Source organism: Abramis brama (assembly GCF_963993115.1).
Source record: "Abramis brama genome assembly, chromosome: 3".
Classification (NCBI taxonomy): Eukaryota; Metazoa; Chordata; class Actinopteri; order Cypriniformes; family Leuciscidae; genus Abramis; species Abramis brama.
In genome coordinates, this window is record NC_139965.1 from 60,992,806 (window position 1) to 61,013,769 (window position 20,964).

The following is a 20,964-nucleotide window of genomic DNA, read 5'->3' on the forward strand; positions in this document are numbered from 1 at the left end:
CTACAACTCCCATCGTATTGTTCGCCTAATCCGTTCCGTTAAAGCTACCATGTAATGTTTACTTCTTTGGAACAACGGCGTGTCCTCCTCGGTTAACAGTGTTGGGAGATTGCAGATGCGGTATCTAATGTCGTATAAATCACGATACGTTCGTTAAAAACACGGAATCCTCTTCGCATCGGCAGTATTAGTGGTTCGTGATGGCGATGTTCCGCAGTTTTGTTTCGGCTGCTCAGATCAGGCAACATCAGCAGCAAAATGGAGCCTCATCAGCCGCACCTGGAGAGAGTCTAGAGAGCCAGTTCTCCTGCCCAATCTGTCTGGAGGTTTACCACAAGCCTGTCAGCATCGCCAGCTGCGCACATACGTGAGGAAACTGGCTTTTTAACATGTTCTACATCATGTTCCTTTGTCAGGCTTCGGCAGTGAAAATGATGCGTCTTTTCATCTGTTTGTGCATTTCGTGATCATACAATTTTCCAAACCGTTTTGACAAAATATAAAAACATCATATATCCGTCAATAAGGGCTTTTAGAGTTTCACCATGTGTGCAGGAGAACAAAGCGATATTTCATAGTGATGATGATGTCTGTTTCGGTTCATTTGAAAAGAATCATTCGAACCGAATCGCAAGCCAGACCGAATCTGTCTGGAATTCGAGTGAATCGTTCATCGACTGAGCGTAGCTTTTTGTTTTGATGTGTGCGCGTTGTTGTGGTTGTAAAATGCGTTTTCTTCGTTAGAATTGGACACTTATGATGCAAAGCTTGCTATTGGCAGCATGGGTTTGTGTTTTTAAGAACCTGAAATGAGCTTGACAGACAGGGTACTTACGTGACATACTGTAAATATAAGCTTGAATTATCGGTTCCTAAACCGATTCATTGAAACGAATGTTCAAAATAACGGGATTTCCATTCATTAAAAAAAAAAAGTCTTGGTTAAAGCGTTATAAACCAAGTAGCTACAAAGCTATAACAAACAAATATTTTTTTAATCGGACCAAAATACAAAGGTGATGGAAAGAACTACAATCCCATGAAGCATTGCGAACAGCCTAATCGATGGAGAAATTAAAAACTACTAATTTAAAAATGTTGATTAAATAATATTGCAAAGTTTATTGCAAAATATGCGTATTTATTAAAACATTTAAGTATTTTGCAGTCTTTTGGCACGTTTAGCTTGTTTCGACTCTGATTGGTGGAATTTCCTGTACAGCATTATGGGTAATGTAGTTTTTCCACCACAAATTCCACTGTTAAACATGATTATTTTAAAACCAAGTTGAAATAATGCAGGCTGACGGCTTCAGCAGAAGCAAATACCATCGACTGAACTGGCAGCATCTCAGCTACTTGTCAATATGTGCAAATTTAATCAAATAAAGGCAGCTCATAGTTTTGATTTAACAGGTTGAATACAGTAATTTGTGCTTTGGTTTCTGAGATGTTTTGGTGTTTTTATGCACTGTATTTTTTGAAGAGTGAAGCTTCACCTGGTGGTCCGTGTTGAAAATTGGTTATCCAGGGATTGCCTTGCCCTTTCACTGACCTTTCAGGAAAAAATTAATTTTTGATGAGGGAAACGCTGTAACCTTCGCACCGCTGCTGTAAACCTGAGGATCCTTTTTTCTTTCCCTTGATAATTGATGTTTAACCCTGACCTGTGTTTTTGCTGATTATTTTATTTGATACATCAGGCTTTCAATATATATTGAGAATATTGAGCTCATATTCGAGGAAGAAAAACTAAAAGCAGTTCAATTTTATTCTGAGCAAAAATATGCAGTTTGGTGCAGATGCTGATATTTATATGGACAAAAAGTTATAATGATCTTTATAACAGATACTTACATAAAATGATATAAATGTCAGTCATTGCTCTATGTCTGCTAATAAAATGTCTAGTAAGATGATATTTAAATGCTTATTTTTATGATCAAAACATATAATGCAACGCAATACAATAATGATTTAGAGATGAATAAATAAACCTTCCTCAAAACAAAAGCCTGATGATCATATTTCAGATAAAAAAAAAAAAAAGATGTATTGATAATCACGTAAACTTGAGTTTCTTCAGTCCAGTAACTTTCTAAAACTTTATAAAAATCAGTAAAATTTCACATTAAACACACGTGAAGCATGAGCTGAAGGTGGACGTTTGGACAATTATTATAATAAAGGGCTAAGGAAAGTCTAAACTATCAATCAGACATCTTACACACACACACACATTTGATCATGCTGATCATTTAGAGGCATTAGAAGTTTGTGAATTAAATATGATACAGCTTTATAGAGTTAAAATAGATTAATGCCAAGTGAGGATTGTGTATCGGATTTTTGTGATTTTTCTCAGTTTTTTTGGCCTGAAGAAAGTGGATTAGTTTTGGTAACTTGCGCTTACACGGCTCTCCATGTGTCGTGTGATTGGCTGTTCACTGATGATGTCACACTGTGATTAATCACAAACCCTGAGTCGACAGAAAACGTTCATCTCGTGTGTTGTGAGCCCATTAAACCTGATCTAAACCAGTTTGGATTGTGTTGTTGTGTAAAAAACTCGCTCTGGAGAGAGATGAAAAATAACCCGACAAAGAACAAGTTAAAACGAAAACCATTTAGTAAATATTGTATCCTTAAAACTCATCTTTGATCACCAAAATTGCATATTTAAGCGTTAAACATATGCCTTAAAATATCTTGAATGTAACTCGACACCCTCGCCTCATTTAGTATGCGAGGTTCTATGAATATGCAAATGAGCCCCGCCTCCACTCACTCGCTCAGCTCAGAGATCCACTGGTTGACGATCACACGTTGATCTGATTGGTTACAAGGTAGTTTGTGACGTCAGAAACACCAGCGATTTCAAAGCGTGTTTTTGAGACTGTCTTTGGTTCACTGCAGTTTTAAGGAGGAAATACTCAGCAATGGCGTCGACTTATGAATTTACACATGGTTTGTCTTAAAGCATATTAAAAACACCACATAGACACATAAACAACATTAAAATGTTGATTTTCACCACAGGGAGACTTTAAGTAAAAGAAAGCAACATGAAAGGCGAAACATAAAGGCTTGAATCCTCAGGCATATTCCTCCTACTCTTGAGATGAGCACATTTCATGACTGTGTTTTATGAATGTGTTTTATGAGTGTGATGTATATGAGTGTGATGTATATGAGTGTGATGTATATGAGTGTGATGTATATGAGTGTGATGTATATGAGTGTGATGTATATGAGTGTGATGTATATGAGTGTGATGTATATGAGTGTGATGTATATGAGTGTGATGTATATGAGTGTGATGTATATGAGTGTGATGTATATGAGTGTGATGTATATGAGTGTGATGTATATGAGTGTGATGTATATGAGTGTGATGTATATGAGTGTGATGTATATGAGTGTGATGTATATGAGTGTGATGTATATGAGTGTGATGTATATGAGTGTGGGCAGTTCTGTGCAAAACCAAAGACAGCATCAGAAACTCCAGCCCACATTATTTATGGGTTTAATCAATGGCAGCGATCTCACCTGCGTCTCTGGCGGGAGCATACGCTGGTGTTGGCGTAGCGAGAGAAGGATTAGCACTGTTATTTTAGTCTACTTATAAAACCATCTAATCTGTATTCGGCAGGTAGAGCGGGGGTGCATTAGATGATGAGTGGAAGCGAGGCTCTTTTTAGCACCAGCCGAGAGCAGCTTTACTTATCATTTAGATGCATAAAACTCAGATTTCCTAATATGTGACCCTGGACCACAAAACCAGTCAGAAGGGTTTTTTTTTTTTTTTAATTGAGATGTATAAATCACCTGAAAGCTGGATAAATAAGATCTCCATTGATGTGTGGTTTGTTAGGATAGGACAATATTTGGCCGAGATATGACTATTGTAAATCTGGAATCTCAGGGTGCAAAAAAAATCTAAACATTGAGAAAATCTCCTTTAAAGTTGTTCATTTTTGTTGGCGATTGTGTTGCATTCACTCACACAGATACATGTTTTATATATTTATGGTAGGAAATTTACAAAATATCTTCATGGAACATGATCTTTACTTAATATCCTAATGATTTTTGGCATAAAAGAAAAATCGATAATTTTGACCCATGAATGTATTGTTGGCTATTGCCACAGATTCACCCGTGCGACTCGAGACGACTCGGTTTTGTGGTCCAAGGTCACAAATTAGGTATTAGTATTTACTAAAACTAGTTTGGTAAGTCGAGCATCACCGTATTCTTATGGTTAGGAGTTGTTCGAATCTCTAACCCTATATTAAAGTCTCCCTGTGGTGAAAATCCAGCTTTAATGTTGTTTATGTGGTGTTTTTAATATGCTTTAAGACAAACCATGTCAACATCCCAGTGTATTCTACTTGTGTTATGTACATTTTAGCAAATATGGTTCACCATTTGGGAATTCCACATATAAATTGTGCAAAATGTGCATTCTTTCAAAAATAGCATTTGAAACACATTCACAATGATGAAATCTGACGTCTTTCTTTTACTTCCCGTATTATTATTATTATTATTATTATTATTATTATGTGTGAAAGAAAGCTTGTCAAATCATTGTCTGTTATTTCAGTTATCAGGGCTGCACAATATATAGAAATTATCGAAATATCGCAAATGTATATAATATAGATATATAATCGCAACGGCTTGCAGTAACTGGGGTCATGAGCAAAAGACGAAGAGAAAATCACTCGCTGCTCTCGGCTGAATAACTTTTGTAGCTTTAATAAGAATCAGTATTTAATTCATACAGTGAAAACTAAGCAGAGTTTTATTTCTACATTTGATTATTCAGTTTGTGTTGTTGAATAACCCTAATGTAGGATAACCTGAACCCCGAGGTTTACTCTGATGTTAAAATAACACTTCTTACACTACAGTAAAACACTGATGTTCACTGGCAGAAGCTGTAGGGATGTTTTCTCGTCACAGAAAGAATGTGAAACACGCATGTAGGTTATATCATTTTAGATATATTTTAAAGATAAATTAAGTTTATTAATCACTTTATCACTTTGTAACAGAAACATGTTTTTTTTTTTTTGCTAACACAAACATTGTGCTGAAACATCGTATCGAATATCGCATTATTTAATGTGTAATTTTATGAGTGCCGAGAAAAGCGCTATATATTATTTTTATTATTATGTGTGAAAGAAAGCTTGTCAAATCATTGTCTGTTATTTCAGACCATCAGATTTCCTAAACCCTGTCTGGGACGTTCTGCCGGTCGTTCTCTTTCCCCTGATGTTTACAGAGGTTTGGAAATAGCCGGGAAATATGGGGATTGTAGGGAAAGAGCCTGACTCGCCCAACTCGCCACCAGCACCTGCTCTCTCCTGCTCTCATTATGTCTGCAATACTCAACAGCAGCGCTGGAGCAGGATGCGAGTCGGCAGCACTACACACAAGGCCAGCTCTCTCTCTCTGTCAAATATTCTCCTTCAAATCCAGTGCTATTTGATGGAGAGAAAAAAAATTCCCACCAAAAATCATGAATTCTGGTCAGCCAAAATTCTTCAGTGGCCTTTGATAGTACCGATATCTAAAGCGAAGAGTTGCCATTGGCCAGTTATTGTGATATTGGATTTTTTCAAACTGGCATGAATATTTGGTAGAGATGCACCGATACGAACATTTTGGCCGATATTGATAACCGATAATTCTTTATATTTGAAAGCCGATAACCGATATATTGGCCGATAAATCTAAATCCAGATTTTTATATAATTTTTGAGAGCCTGATTACAAAAACAAAAGCCTCACCATTAAAAGCATTAAAAAAAAACAATAAAAAAACCATTGTGGTCGACGAGTACAGAAATAAGCCGTAGAGATAATGTTAATTTTTAATGTTATCGTTATCGGCTTGATAAGAAATATTCCCAAACACAATTATAATGATGTTCTCGTTATAATTTAATGACAGACTTGCACTTTACTGTATTTTCTCTTTTTTGAAGTGATTCAATCATATTTCCAGCAACTCAAAACCATCATGTTGAACAGTCGCATCTGAAGCGTCTCAGCTTGAAGAAAATCCATTATTTATCGGCTCTAATATATCGGCCAATATTTCTTATCAAGCCGATAACGATAACATTAAAAATGAACATTATCGGCCGATACCGATATGGTGGCCGATATATCATGCATCTCTACTGTTTATTTCTGTACTCGTCGACCACAGTAATGTATTTTCTTTTTTGAAATGTCATTTAATCTGAATACTGTAATCAACTTTTTTTGTAGTTTAACAGCCCTAGTTTAAAAAAAAATGGTGAATGCTAATAATTTGACCAATGCGGTTAATTACAGCACGACAGGCTCTATGAGTTTGAAGAATATCTTCGCAATGCGATGCGCTTAGACTGACCTTCCCTCCGTTCTCGAGTCAGTCGGTGTAGTGTAAGTGTCGACAGTGATGGAGCGGCTCTCCATTGGCCCTGGATTCAACAGTGCCATAAAACACGGTGCAAAAAAAGCTCTGCGTGATTCATTGCCTTTACAGTCCCATAAACTCTTGCCTCATCCGTCAGAAAGTGACAAGGCCGTTTTCTGCTGATGCGTTCGGACCCGATCTGAGTCACGCCAGCTTGAAAGGCGATGGCCAAAGCCCTGATAGTCTGATACATCAGCATTTGTTCAGCTCTCCTGAGTTCAGTGGTTCAGAATAGTGGGTTTGCATTGACGTCACGTTCCCTCGGGCGGACTGGGTGTCAGAAGAGCTGCTGAGGGACTGGATTTAACTGTGAAAATGGCAGTAAAACGAACGATTATCAGCTTAAAATAAAGGTTTGACTCAATATAGTGTTTCTTACAACTTACCCAAAGGTCCAGTGATCCGTGGATATTGACATGCAGCAGGAATCATGTTTCCTGACATTTGTCAATGTCAATTTTATTTATATAGCGCCATTAATCACAGCCTAGGTTGACCGATGTACTGCATAATAAAAACATAAAAGTAAGACAATACAATATAGTTAATAAAAAAATAAAAAACACAATGCAATATAACTTGTATGCCAAAAAAAAATAAAAAATGTATATGTGCCTGATCTCGACACCGGGGAAATACATAAAGCAAATTTGCCTGTGAATGCTTTATATAAATACAATATAGGAAGATCTAAATCCATGTGATCACTTATATCAATGTTATATATATCATTATATCGTCCAGCCCTAAAACTTCTATAGTTTTCTGTCGGTGTTTATTTAAAAACGTCCAATTATGCAGAATATATGATGGTAAATATTTAATTGAGTTGTCAATACAATATATAACACTACAATATACCCAGGGCTCGACATTAAGCCTTTTCATGTGCTTGTCCTTCAGACGGTAAGTCTGTCATTCACTTGTCCGAGTAAAAAAGTTGCTATTTTAAAAACAAATTTGTGTTGTAAATATAATTTATTCTGAAGCAGTGATATATGAAAATCTACATATTGTAATATCTGCACCTTTAAAGGGCATTTCCCCTCCTAATCTTATTTTCACTTTAAATTCCTAAATTTGATCAATAAATTCAATTATTTAGAATAATAAGACACTATAGCGCTGTTACCCTTGGTAGGGTTGATCAAATTAAATAATTTACACTGAAAAATTACAACTGCATTAAATAATGTTATGAGATTGTTTTAAATATTTTTTTTAATATACAATTTAAGAAACGTTGGAAAAAATGATACTTTTAAACACAACACTAAAACCGCCAGTAGGTGGCGACAGGCGACCGTCATAATGAGCGAGTCATTGAGTCATTCATTCAAACGATTCGTTCAAACGACTGATTCATTCAAGAATGAGGCAGTTTGAATGGGTCATAGATTTAACCGATTTGTTCAAAACACTGAATCATTCATTAATGATTGTGAATCATGTTGCTGTGAGATGCGCGATGGTTCTGCTGTGATCTTTGTGTGGAAGTATTTTCGCTGCTGAAACGGAACAAAAACAGTCAATATTGCATCTAAAATGTAAGTGACTTAATTTTAACTGTTTATTGAACTGTTGTATGAAATCAGTGTCACATTTTCAGTCGTGATGGAAAACATCACTCGTCGTGTGAGGTTGATTAAAGTGGTGGTATAATGCCCTTTTCACAAGAAGTCTCTGATGTCCCCAGAGTGTGTGTGTGAAGTTTTAGCTCAAAATACCCCACAGATATTTTTATATAGCATGTTAAAGTTGTTCTTTTTTTAGAGTGAGTAAAAACGCGTCGTTTTGCGTGTGTCCCTTTAAATGCAAATGAGCTGCTGCTCCCGGCACAGGGGGCGGAGCTACAACAGTTTGTGTCCTGAAAATTTAAAAAATGTGTAAATAGAATATTGATCCAATTTATTATTAGTTCCTTTAGAAGGATGTAGTAACACTTGATTCATTACTACCTTATATTATACATTATGCATTATTAATATTAATTATGGACCTGTATATAGGCTAGTAGCTCTTAGTAGTCTTCAGTGAGGTATGAATAATAGTAGTTATAGTTATTGATTAGCTAATAGTGAACTACCACATTCAACTGAGTGCTATTACTTAGTAATTTGTTAATCAGAGTTTCTTATTAGTTAATAGTAACTAGAATGTTAATAGTGCGTTACTCATTTGTTCCTGTGCAGTTCTTCATTAATGAAGGAGCAGTATTATAAAGTGTTACCCATAAAAGACTACGACTAATCATTCATATCAGTAGCATCATTTCAGTAGCAGCTGAAGACATGCCACACTATATACTGTGCCTGTAATGTGTGTGTGTGTGTGTGTGTGTGTTCACAGTTTCTGTGGGGATTGTCTCCAGCCGTGTCTTCAGGTCACATCTCCGCTCTGTCCGCTCTGCCGAATGCCTTTCGATCCAAAGAAAGTGGACAAATCCTCCAGCGTGGAGAAACAGCTCTCGTCGTATAAGGCTCCGTGTCGGGGGTGCAGCAAAAAGGTTAGTAGGCAAATATTTTATTTCACGATTTAATCCTCTGGTGCTCTTCGTGTGTCGGTCAAAAATGACCGAAATGTATTTTTTTATTTCAATGAAATGAATGTACTATATTTTAGTTTGATAAAGTTTTTTATTTAATATGTTGTATTTTTAGGGGATTTTATGGTACTAAATTAAATTTACACTGTATTTATAATCCATTTATTCACTTTTTGAGCATAGACCTGAAAATTTAATTTCCAGCTTAAACTGTGGTAAATCTTGAATGCTTTAGAGCAACAGACTGAAGTTTGATCTCTTTTCAAAGACGACACTTGGCAGATTATTGCTGAAGAGAAAAAAAGTTTTAAAAAGTGAACTTTAAAAAAAGTTACAGAATTTTGTTTATTGTTCTGAAAAATGTGAAAAAATACCATTTTCAATTTTTATATGAAATATATATTTTCAAAATCACTTTTTACTCTAAAACTGTGAGAAAATCAAAGCCATAAATCTAAACAAGTTGTGTACCAAAGTTGAGGTTGATATCTCAGTAAATGATCTTTCAGTGAGATGTTGTTCGGCTGCAGTACCAAACGCTTCCACTAGAGGAAACTCGTCTCCATTCATTTCCAATGCGCTCATGTTTGACCGCGACGAGCACAAGTGTGACTGTTTTTTTCAGGACCATTTAACCTGTTCGAATCATGTCCATTAATTTATTTATTTTATTTTTTCACATTGCAAGTGCCAAAACCTTTACCAAGTTTCGTCTATTCCAATGAAGAAAAAAACTTTAACTGTCACCCCCCCTTCTTGAGAATAGATGTGAAAATGCACTACACTCTAAATGACCCATATCTGGGTCAAATAGTTGTGCCAACCGTTGTGTTAAAAAATGTAATTAAAAAATGTAAACCAATGGTTGGGTTTGTCCATATGTGACCCAAACATGGGTTGAAACAACACATTATTTTTAGTGTATCTAAACTTAAATGGTTGTAATTCAAGAATGCTTTGGAATATTATTGCTGAAGTGAAAACACTTCAAAAAAGAAAGTATGAAAAAGTGATTTACTGTAAATCAAATGTACTGTACTAAACATTTTTATTTTATATAAAATATATATTTTTCAACATAATTTTTACTCTAAAATTAAATTACTATAAAAATCAGAGCCATATATCTAACCAAGTTGTGTTCCAATTTTGAAGTTGATATCACATAAATTGAAGTTTTGAATTTTGTTTTGGCGCTTTACCAAAAAGATCCACCGGGTGTCTCCCACATTCCATTGAGTTTTGTTTTACGCATTGTCCTGTAACAAATGAATAAATTTCTGTCCACATATCACTTCTTCTTTTACCCCTCTGTGTGAATGTCCTGACGTCTAGTAGAGTATAGAAAAGCAGTGATACATGTCAAACGTGCTCATCAGAGGTTGAGTGTACGTTGAAATCTGTAACGTGGGAAATGACGTAAATGAGCTTAGAGAGACCACTAAACTATAGAAGCATATGGGTAGCACTTTATTATGTTTATTATGCAGTTTTTATTTTATTTTTGCTCACTGTTGATTTGACACAGCAGTTTTGTTGATATTTTAGTTTTGTCAAGTGAGCAAACATGTTTGCTGAGTTTAAAAACATGACCAGCAAGGCTCACATTTGCACTTTACAGTACAGTACATTAGAAATGGCTAGTTAAATGCCCTTAAAGGGATAGTTCACTTAATGTCAATTCTGTCATCATTCTTATCTTCATATCATATCTTCCTTTGTGTTCAGCAGACGAAAAAAAATCATACAGGTTTGAAACAACTTGAGGGTGAGTAAATGATGACAGAATTTTAATTTTTAAGTGAAATATCCCTTTAAAGGGGTGGTATAATGCCCTTTCCACAAGGTGTAAAATAAGTCTCTGATGTCCCCAGAGTGTGTCTGTGAAGTTTTAGCTCAAAATACCCCACAGATATTTTTATATAGCATGTTAAAATTGTCACTTTTTGAGGGTGAGCAAAAACACACCGTTTTTGTGTGTGTCCCTTTAAATGCAAATGAGCTGCTGCTCCCGGCACAGGGGGCGGAGCTTCAAGAGCTTGTGTCCTGAACATTTCAAAAACTTTTAGCGTTTTATGTTCAAACCGAAGTCAGTAAGATGGAGAGACTCAAGAAGAAGTGACAACATGTAGAATATGACATTTACTAGTCATTGATAAGCTTATTCTGTCTTGATAATCTATAAATCGTGTTCAGGGGGCGGGGTTTATGTAAATTCTAGGGTTGGTGATGTCACTAACCCGGGAGGAATGTGGTGTAGTCTCTACCAGTCGTTTGTTGTAGTCCTTAAAAAGTGATTTCTGTAAAAGCAAATATCTCCCTTTGCTTTGAGCTTTGAGTGCTGTAACTTTGCAGATGTTGTTTATGCTCAAACAGCAACATTACACACTAACTAAAGTTAGAAAAGTCAAATCATAATCAACCACCCCTTTAATCAAGGTGTTATTTGTATTAAGCTCAAGTTACTCACGTTGCTCTGTCATGTCTCTGTGAATGTCTCAGGTCACCCTGGTCAAAATGCGGTCGCATATTTCATCTTGCACAAAGGTTCAGGAACAGATGGCCAACTGCCCGAAGTTCATGCCTGTGGTCCCGACCTCACAGCCCATTCCCAGGTAAGCGTCAGGGGTCATTGCAGGTCATTGGGATTAGATCATATTCCTCAGGTGATTCTACATTATAAGCCTGCCTTATATCTCACATTATTGTTACTTGAAAAAATATGCATTGCATTTTTACTATTCCATACTTCCATAAAAACTAGGGCTGTGTAGGGATTAATCGCATCCAAAATAAAAGTGTGTGTTTACATAATATATGTTTGTGTACTGTGTATAATTATTTTGTATATATAAATACACATATGCATGTATATATTTAAGAAATATTTGCATGTTTATACTGTATATATATTTATAAATAATTTATATTAAATATAAATATACATATTTTATATATTAATAACACATTTTTCTTAAATATATACATGCATGTGTGTGTTATATATACAAAATAATTATACACAGTATACACATATATTATGTAAACACACTTTTATTTTGGATGCAATTAAATGTTTAAAAAACATTTAGAAATCATAAAGCATACTGCTATTGTGAAATCACAAACTCTGTGATTTAATTAAATAAATATATGCGCTTTCTGCACTACATTTTGCTGATGTTATCATTTACATGCGTGGAGCGTCTCAGCAGCGCGCTTAACAGACTCCATCTCTGCATATACTGAGTGTGTGTTGCTTATAACGTTCATCTGAGAACGTAACGCGTGTCATTTCATCAGATTTGTAACGTAAATAGTTTATAAACCTACGCCAACACAGGAGAATACATCAATGCTTCGAAATATACAAACTGTTGTTTATCACGATTTCAAATTAAAGTTTAACCCCTTGCTCTTAAAGTTTGCATGTTTTGAAGTTGAAATTACAAGTGGCATTTCTATCATACAGAAGTGTGATTGTATTTAAAGTCTCCCTGTGGTGAAAATCCAGCGTTTAATGTGGGGATGTCCCGATCAGGTTTTTTTGCCCTCGAGTCCGAGTCCGAGTCATTTGATTTTGAGTATCTACCGATACCGAGTCCCGATCCGATACTTCTATAATACATAAAAAAAGAATAAAGAAGAGCGAAAAAACAGATCCAGGATGTTCCTTATTTTTTATTTAATTCACCTTATTTTAACATTCAACAACTCTGTTAACAAACAGAGCACTTCTGTGAGGTAGCTTGAACAATCAAGTAATAAATAACATAAATTCTTCACTTTTGGACTTTAGTGCAACAGTAAATATAAAAAAAGTCTAATATATAAACAAATAGCACCTCAACTTAAAATACCCGGCAGGCATGTAAACAAATAAAAAATAAAAGTGCCACAGTGTTTGCAAAGCCAGTAATGTGCTTTTAGGAACTGCACTCCTAACTAGGGATGAGCGAGTACAGCATTATCTGTATCTGTACTTGGACTGGGCGGGGCCTAACCCGGAAGTGGGCGGGATTTAACCCGGAAGTGGGTCGGGTTGTCTTGAAATGGGCGGGGCTTTAACCGGTATGTTATTTTAAGCATGCAGTTGATATGGGTTGATCAGAAATTGTTATATTTATTGTTGATTAGAAAACTATTTACATGACAGCATAAGCATTGAGCTTCAGATCAATGGGTTTTGATCACGATAAAAAACGAACTACAGAACAAGTTTTGCAACAATGAATACAACACATGAGGTTGCAATTATGAAGTAAAATGTAATGAACAAGAGTTTTCATCTCAACTAGGGCTGGGTGATATGGACCAAAAGTCATATCCCGATATACACTGCTCAAAAAAATTAAAGGAACACTTTGAAAACACATCAGATCTCAATGGGGAAAAATATCATGCTGGATATCTATACTAATATGGACTGGGTAATGTGTTATGAATGAAAGGATGCCACATCGTTTGATGGAAATGAAAATAATCAACCTACAGAGGATTGAATTCAAAGACACCCCGGAAATCTAAGTGAAAAAATGATGCAGCAGGCTTGTCAATTTTGCTGAAATTTCATTGCAGCAACTCAAAATGGTTCTCAGTAGTTTGTATGGCCCCCACGTGCTTGTATGCATGCCTGACAACGTCGGGACATGCTCCTACTGAGACGACGGATGGTGTCCTGGGGTATTTCCTCCCAGATCTGGACCAGCGCATCACTGAGCTCCTGGACAGTCTGAGGTGCAACCAGGTGATGTCAGATGGACCGAAACACAATGTCCCAGAGGTGTTCTATTGGATGTAGGTCAGGTGAGCGTGGTGGCCCTTCAATGGTATCATTCCTTCATCCTCCAGGAACTGCCTGCATGCTCTCGCCACATGAGGCCGGGCATTGTTGTGCACCAGGAGGAGCCCAGGACCCACTGCACCAGCATAGGGTCTGACAATGGATCCAAGGATTTCATCCCGATACCTAATGGCAGTCAGGGTGCCATTGTCTAGCCTGCAGAGGTCTGTGCGTCCCTCCATGGATATGCCTCCCCAGACCCTCACTGACCCACCACCAAACCGGTCATGCTGAACGATGTTACAGGCAGCATAACATTCTCCACGGCTTCTCCAGACCCTTTCCTGTCTGTCACGTGCTCAGGGTGAACCTGCTCTCATTTGTGAAAACCACAGGGCACCAGTGGCGGACCTGCCAATTCTGGTGTTCAATGGGAAATGCCAGTCGAGCTCCCTGGTGCTGGGCAGTGAGCACAGGGCCCACTAGAAGACGTCGGGCCCTCAGGCCACCCTCATGAAGTCTGTTTCTGATTGTTTGGTCAGAGATATTCACACCAGTGGCCTGCTGGAGGTCATTTTGTAGGGCTCTGGCAGTGCTCATCATGTTCCTCCTCGCACAAAGGAGCAGATACCGGTCCTGCTGATGGGTTAAGGACCTTCTACGGCCCTGTCCAGCTCTCCTAGAGTAGCTGTCTGTCTTCCTGGAATCTCCTCCATGCTCTTGAGACTGTGCTGGGAGACACAGCAAACCTTCTGGCAATGGCACGTATTGATGAGCCATCCTGAAGGAGCTGGACTGCCTGCGCAACCTCTGTAGGGTCCAGGTACCGCCTCATGCTACCAGTAGTGACACTGACCCTAGCCAAATGCAAAACTGGTGAAAAACAGTCTGAAAAGATGAGTAGGGAAAAAATGTCAGTGGCCTCCACCTGTAAAACCATTCCTGTTTTGGGGGTTGTCTCACTGTTGCCCATCTAGTGCACCTGCTGTTAATTTCATTAACACTAAAGCAGCAGAAACTGATCTCTGTTACTTAACTGACCAGATCAATATCCCAGGAGTTTAACTGACTTGATGCTATTCTCTGATTAAAAAGTGTTCCCTTTATTTTTTTGAGCAGTGTATTTAGGCTGAATTTCGATATACAATATATATATATATCCCGATATTTTTTTATTTTTCATGTTTTGTTTTTTTCAAAATTTGTTAACACACACACAAGTACTGTCCCCCTTTACTTAACATAAATTGAAAGAATATGACTAATAGTAAAGACTAGTACTAATAAACATTAGGCCTATGCTAAAGGTATTAAATCTTACGCCGGTTTCACACTGCACTGTTAGCAGAGCGTGCAGCGCGTATTTTTTTCGCCAGATTAGAGCATTCACACGCAGAGGCGGCGCAGAGCAGGAGCAGAGCAGGAGCAGAGCATTCACACGCAGAGGCGGCGCGGCAGCGCAGGAGCAGCAGTGCCGCGATCGTTTCGGCGCCGAGTCTATTTTTGCTGCGCCGCTTACGCTGAATTAAAGTGACAATTAATCATGGCCAAAATACACTGCAGTTTTATCCAAAAAGTGCATTGATGATATCTATTGTGTTTTAAACAGTCGATCAAATGACCAACAGCAATTTAAAAAGAAAACAAATGTCCAAAAACAAACTTGTTGCCAGAACAATAAAAACAAAGATGAACCAAAAGTTATATAAATTAAATTATTAATAAAATAAGCTTCTTGACAAGTCTTTTCTCTTAAATGTATTTGAAAACGAAATAAAGCAATGCCTACTTATCCATTATAGAGTAGGCTACTCTGTCTGTGTCGGTTCAGCCGCGCGTGACAAACGCTGCCAGTGTGAAAGCAAAACGCGCGTCCTGCTCCTGCTCACCATACGCACTGCTCCTGCGCTGCTTACGCTCTGCTAACGCGTGCAGTGTGAAACCGGCGTAACTCTGTGCCACCGCATAACTATAGATGTGTTAAAAAATAATGAGAATATATATACATATATATCCGAGTCCTGATCGGGAGGTAACGTCCGATTCCGATCGAGTCTGAAAACACGTGATTGGATCGGGACATCCCTAGTTTAATGTTGTTTATGCGTCTATGTGGTGTTTTTAATGTGCTTTAAGACAAAGCATGTGTAAATTCATAAGTCGATTCCATTGCTGAGTATTTTCTCCTTAAAGGGACACTCCACCCATTTGCATTAAGCTTTGCATTGTTAGAAACCCAGTCATACTGTTGAATGGTCGTGCAACACTCTCTCATTTTCCCCTGAGACGGGAGAAATCCGTTATTTACCTCTTACACTTCCTCCCACAATGACGCAAAAATCGTCATTTTGTGTCATTGTCGGAGGAAGTGTAAGAGGGGGGGATTTCTGTTGAGACTACAGACACTCGTTCCTCATCTTTCCCAGGGGGCGGGACCCGCTCACGCTACAGACCTATCACAGATCAGTGGGTGGGACTTTACTCTCTGAAACTGAAAGCAATATCCTCCATCTTGTTTGAAGCTAAGCTAACAGGCGCTGTGGAGACAGATGTAAAGTTATGACAATAGCGGAGGAGAGTGCTCAATATGATATAGAAGAAGAGGATTTCGGAAGTCTGATGCTTGAATCAGGTGTTTGTGGCTACCTTTACAAGCCGCATTATAGCGAAGAGCAGCCGAGGCAGAAGACCTGCCTGCCGCGGACGAGGAGCCCGGACTGGCTCGAGTTAGGGCGGACTGGTGGCGCCGGTGATCTCACTATGCAACTACGAACACAGAGATAGAGTCCGTCTGCGGCAAAGAATTCCAACAATGACAATTTCTCCTGGACGAAATCTCTGAATCAGACGAGGACACGGACGTTTGTGTTGTGAACTATCCTAGTTTCGCACCGCATATGTTCTGACTGAACATCCCGGTACCATGCAATAATTCACCTTTTCGAAAGAAATACAAACGAGGAGTAATGCACTAATGAGTTCGCCAACTAACTAGACATTTTGTGTGAAATGAATTTCAAGCTCTGGTGGTAGCTAGCCTTGTAGACGGAAGAGTGATTTCTCTTATAGGCAGATATGCGCTGTTCTGGATTAGTGGGAGTGGCTTGCGGAGCTGTGCAATGTGGTGCATTGTGGGAGTTGTTGTCTTTCATACAAATGCGTCCTGAAGTTATTTTTTGTCTTTCCTCGGTCACGAAGGCACCAAATTCAAAATTTATTTCACATTTCGACTACATATATGACCCACTTTCAATAAAAAAACAATGTTCCTATGGGTGGAATGCCCCTTTAAAACTGCAGTGAACCAAAGACAGTCTCAAACACACGCTTTGAAATCGCTGGTGTTTCTGACGTCACAAACTACCTTGTAACCAATCAGATCAACGTGTGATCGTCAACCAGTGGATCTCTGAGCTGAGTGAGTGAGTGGAGGCGGGGCTCATTTGCATATTCATAGAACCGCGCATACTAAATGAGGCAAGGGTGTCGAGTTACATTCAAGATATTTTAAGGCATGAACAACATTTAAATATGTCATTTTGGTGATCAAAGATGAGTTTTAAGGGATAAAATGATTGACTACAGGGGGACTTTAAATGTCAGTCAGGACAAACAATGGAATTACGTCAGTCGAAACGTGTTGCATTGCTCTTGTTTTGGACTGTGTTGGAACAGCGTTTTCTTTCTTTCCCCCTACATTAAAGCACAACCAATCCCACAATTCCCTCGTGCAAACACTGCCTTATGGCTCATGCTCCTCTAAAGCACTCAATGCTCTTCGGGACAACAGTCGGAACGCTTTAAAATATGGATCCAGGACGCGTTTCACTCTTAAGAGATACTCGTAGACACACACACACAGGTGTAGGTATATTTAGATCTAGAGACGTCAAACTGATGTCTGAAGTTTTGCAGACAGGAATCCAATAAAAGACCAATCGGATGACTTCAGGTTAAATTGTGTGTGTGTTTCTCTTCCTGTGCTTCAAAGGAAGAGTAGAGAACGACAGAGCGGGAGGAGGATAAGAATTAATTAGCTCTTCAAAGCAGAGCATGTTGATGAATTCCCACTGTGTGTCTGTGTTGCATCACGGATATTTATCGTACTCTTCGTGGAAACATCTCACACATATTGTAGAACTATGTGGATTTCTGTCTCAGTGCCAGTGTTACCATGGCATTTCATTGGATCATCACACCTGTTAGTCTTTCAGTTCATTATCATTGTATACTTAATCAGTTCATTTCCGACTATTGTTTGTGTGTTTATTACGCTATGTTAATTTTCTCTGTTTATTCGGCAACACTTTACAATAAGGTTCATTAGTTAAATACCTGGTTCAGACAGTGTTTTTGTATTTGGAAATTCAAAGAGTTCAAGAAGAAGATGAGTTAAAAGTTCTAATCCAAGGCATTTAATAAAAGAATAAACGGTAACACTTTACAGTTAATGTATTTACTAACATGAGTTAACAATGAGCAATACATTTGTTACAGTATTTATTAATCTTTGTAAATGTTAGATAATAAATATCCATCTGTTCGTTGTTAGTTCATGGTGCATTAACTAATGTTAGCAAATACAACCTTTGATTTTGATAATGTATTAGTAAATGTTGAAATTCATATTAACTAATATTAATTAATGCTGTAGAAGTATTGTTCATTTTTAGTTCGTGTTAACTAAGGTAGTTAACTAATGTTAATTAATGAACCTTATTGTAAAGTGTTACTGAATAAACTGAGAATATCAACAAAGCGTAACAAACACACAAACAACTGAGGAAACACAGGAACTTAAGTATACATTGATAATGAACTGAAAGATTAACAGGTGTGATGATCCAATGAAACGCCATGGTAACTGATTAGAGCGGGAAAAGTGAACAAAGACAACAGGAAATAATGAAAAGCAAACTAAAAGTCCATGAAAATGAAACTAAATGACTGAATATGTGTGACTGGAAACTATTTCAGACTGCTTCAGTTTCACATCTGATGATCTAGAACAAACTCAAGTGAGCTTTTGAGCTGAAAAAATATTTAAAGACAGCATGAAACAACATTCGCAACCCATTTTACTTCTATAAGCAGATAAATAAAGTGAATCGAGAAAAAAATGTAGATCAGGACTAGGGGTGTGTGATATGTGTACTCTATGATAATATCATTATTGTTGTTTTAATGATGTGCGAGCTGACATGAATCTGCATTTTGAATGAATCGGTGTAATGAGTGATTGATTCAATGACTGAATGAATCAGCCATTTGAACAAATCTTTTGAACGAATGACTTGCTGCCACCTACATGCATCTGATAAATAATAATAATAATAATTGCCATTGTAAAAGTAAAAATCCCCTGGGGCAAATATTGCCTCGTAGTGGAAAAGTTGAGTTCTGTCACTGCTGTAAACCGCACCGTTTAGAAATAAAGCTTTGGGAGTCACGACAGTCCTAAAGTAGCACAAAAACACACTCAGCAAAATAATGTCTAGTTATCGCTATCGACAACATCCCAGAAAATAGCAAGATATCATTTCAGTATCGCACACCAAGTCAGGACAAGATTTTATGTTTTTAGGAATTGAATTTATCGAGAAAAGCGTCTCTATATGACAGATGGCTGGAAGGGAGGGGTTAAAAATAAGCAATGCAGCAAGTTATTACATTTATGAAGTAAATATTTGCTTCTTTCAACCTTGTGTCAGACACAATTTAAATTGTTTCTCTTTGCTTGTCTGCCTCATCTGTTAATCCAGTTATCTCTCAGTCTTTTCCATGCTAACATCTTTGCCAGACCATCTGTGTATTCAAGCTGCATGGCAGCATTTAAAGTGCCCTATTATGCTATTTTAAAGGCTCCCCATTTAGTTTTGGAGTCTCTTACAACAGGTTTACTTGCATCCAAGGTCAAATAACACTTCAATTTTCTCATTATATACATTGCAGCATCACCTCATTTCTCAAAGAGTCTGAAAACGGTTCGTTCAAAGATTCAGTCTCTAAACCCCGCCTCTCTGAGAGCCTGCTCTGCTCTGATTGGTCGAATGCTTACAGCGCATGTCGGAAACAAAACGGCCATTATGATGGCGTTGTTTTTCCATATTAATTCCAACGCTTTGGAAGAGCGTCTTTGCAGCGTCTTCTCGACATGAACAACACGAACCAAACTCCTCCAGTCTCAGATACACTACAGTGTTTGAGGGCGGAGCTAAGAGACGCTGTTCAGCCAATCAAGACCACAGGCTGGCATTATGCAAATTAGTTACATTATGTAGAAATTGAGACTGGAATTACTGACAGTTCAGAATCGATTCTTTGTTTTAGGAGTCAGTAACTTTATTTGTTGTGCGCTTTGATCTTTGAAACTATGCAGACCTTTTACATTTGCAAACATCTCTATTACACGCCGCATGAAAGGGAATATTTGAAAAAGTATAATAGGGGAACTTAAAAAAAAAAAAAAAAAAGAGTAGATCTGGTTCAGAAAGGCAAATGTAAACCAATGTGCATTTACATGTTTGATTGCCTTTTGTATTGTCCTTTACATAGTGTTGATTGAGAATGTGATTTATGGAATTATAATATAATATGTAATTTTTTTTGGGCAGTATAGAGCATCACAATGTGGTTTCCGGAAGTAAAAATATAATTATATAAGTGTTACATTACCCATAATCCTGAGAGAAATGCACTGTTTTTATCCTTCCGCTTGTCCATGTTTGCTGGCTATCTAAACAAATTTAGCCTGAAACGCAAGTTATTCAATATTAATATTCCATTGGCGTGTTAACATTCGTTAGTCTGCTAAATAAAAGTAATACCCCTGAAGTTGTTCAGGCATGAGAACACAAGGTTATTGGCTCATTTCTTATAGACTTCGTTTCAGTGTTACTGTATACACCCTCTGGTTGCACATTTGCATAATTCATGTTAGCAATGATAATCAGTTTGTTACACAACTCCGTTCATTTGCCCATTTACTCTCTTGCTCTCATTATGTAATTCTGTAGAAATGTGATATTAGTTGGTTAAGAGTAAGACAGTTTTTCTCAGTAAATGTAATAAGTTACAAGTACAATAAAGTTGATTTCTTTAAGAGTGATTGTTGCACCTTTTCTCCAATTTATATGGGATTTTAGAAAATAA

General features: G+C 37.5%; 1 protein-coding gene across 2 annotated transcripts in view; it reads left to right on the plus strand.

The window, feature by feature from the left end:
* Positions 1-19: 19 nt before the first annotated feature.
* Positions 20-20,964, plus strand: part of rnf166 (ring finger protein 166) — a 31,638-nt gene continuing 10,693 nt past the window's right edge. Inside the window, exons 1-3 of one of the 2 annotated variants that reach the window (XM_084108674.1) lie at positions 20-367; positions 8,834-8,990; positions 11,532-11,644. In XM_084108674.1, the coding sequence (XP_083964800.1) occupies positions 201-367; positions 8,834-8,990; positions 11,532-11,644 (437 nt within the window). In that variant the 5' untranslated portion in view covers positions 20-200. The remainder of the gene's footprint in view (positions 368-8,833; positions 8,991-11,531; positions 11,645-20,964) is intronic. The other variant, XM_084108673.1, reaches the window with a different exon arrangement.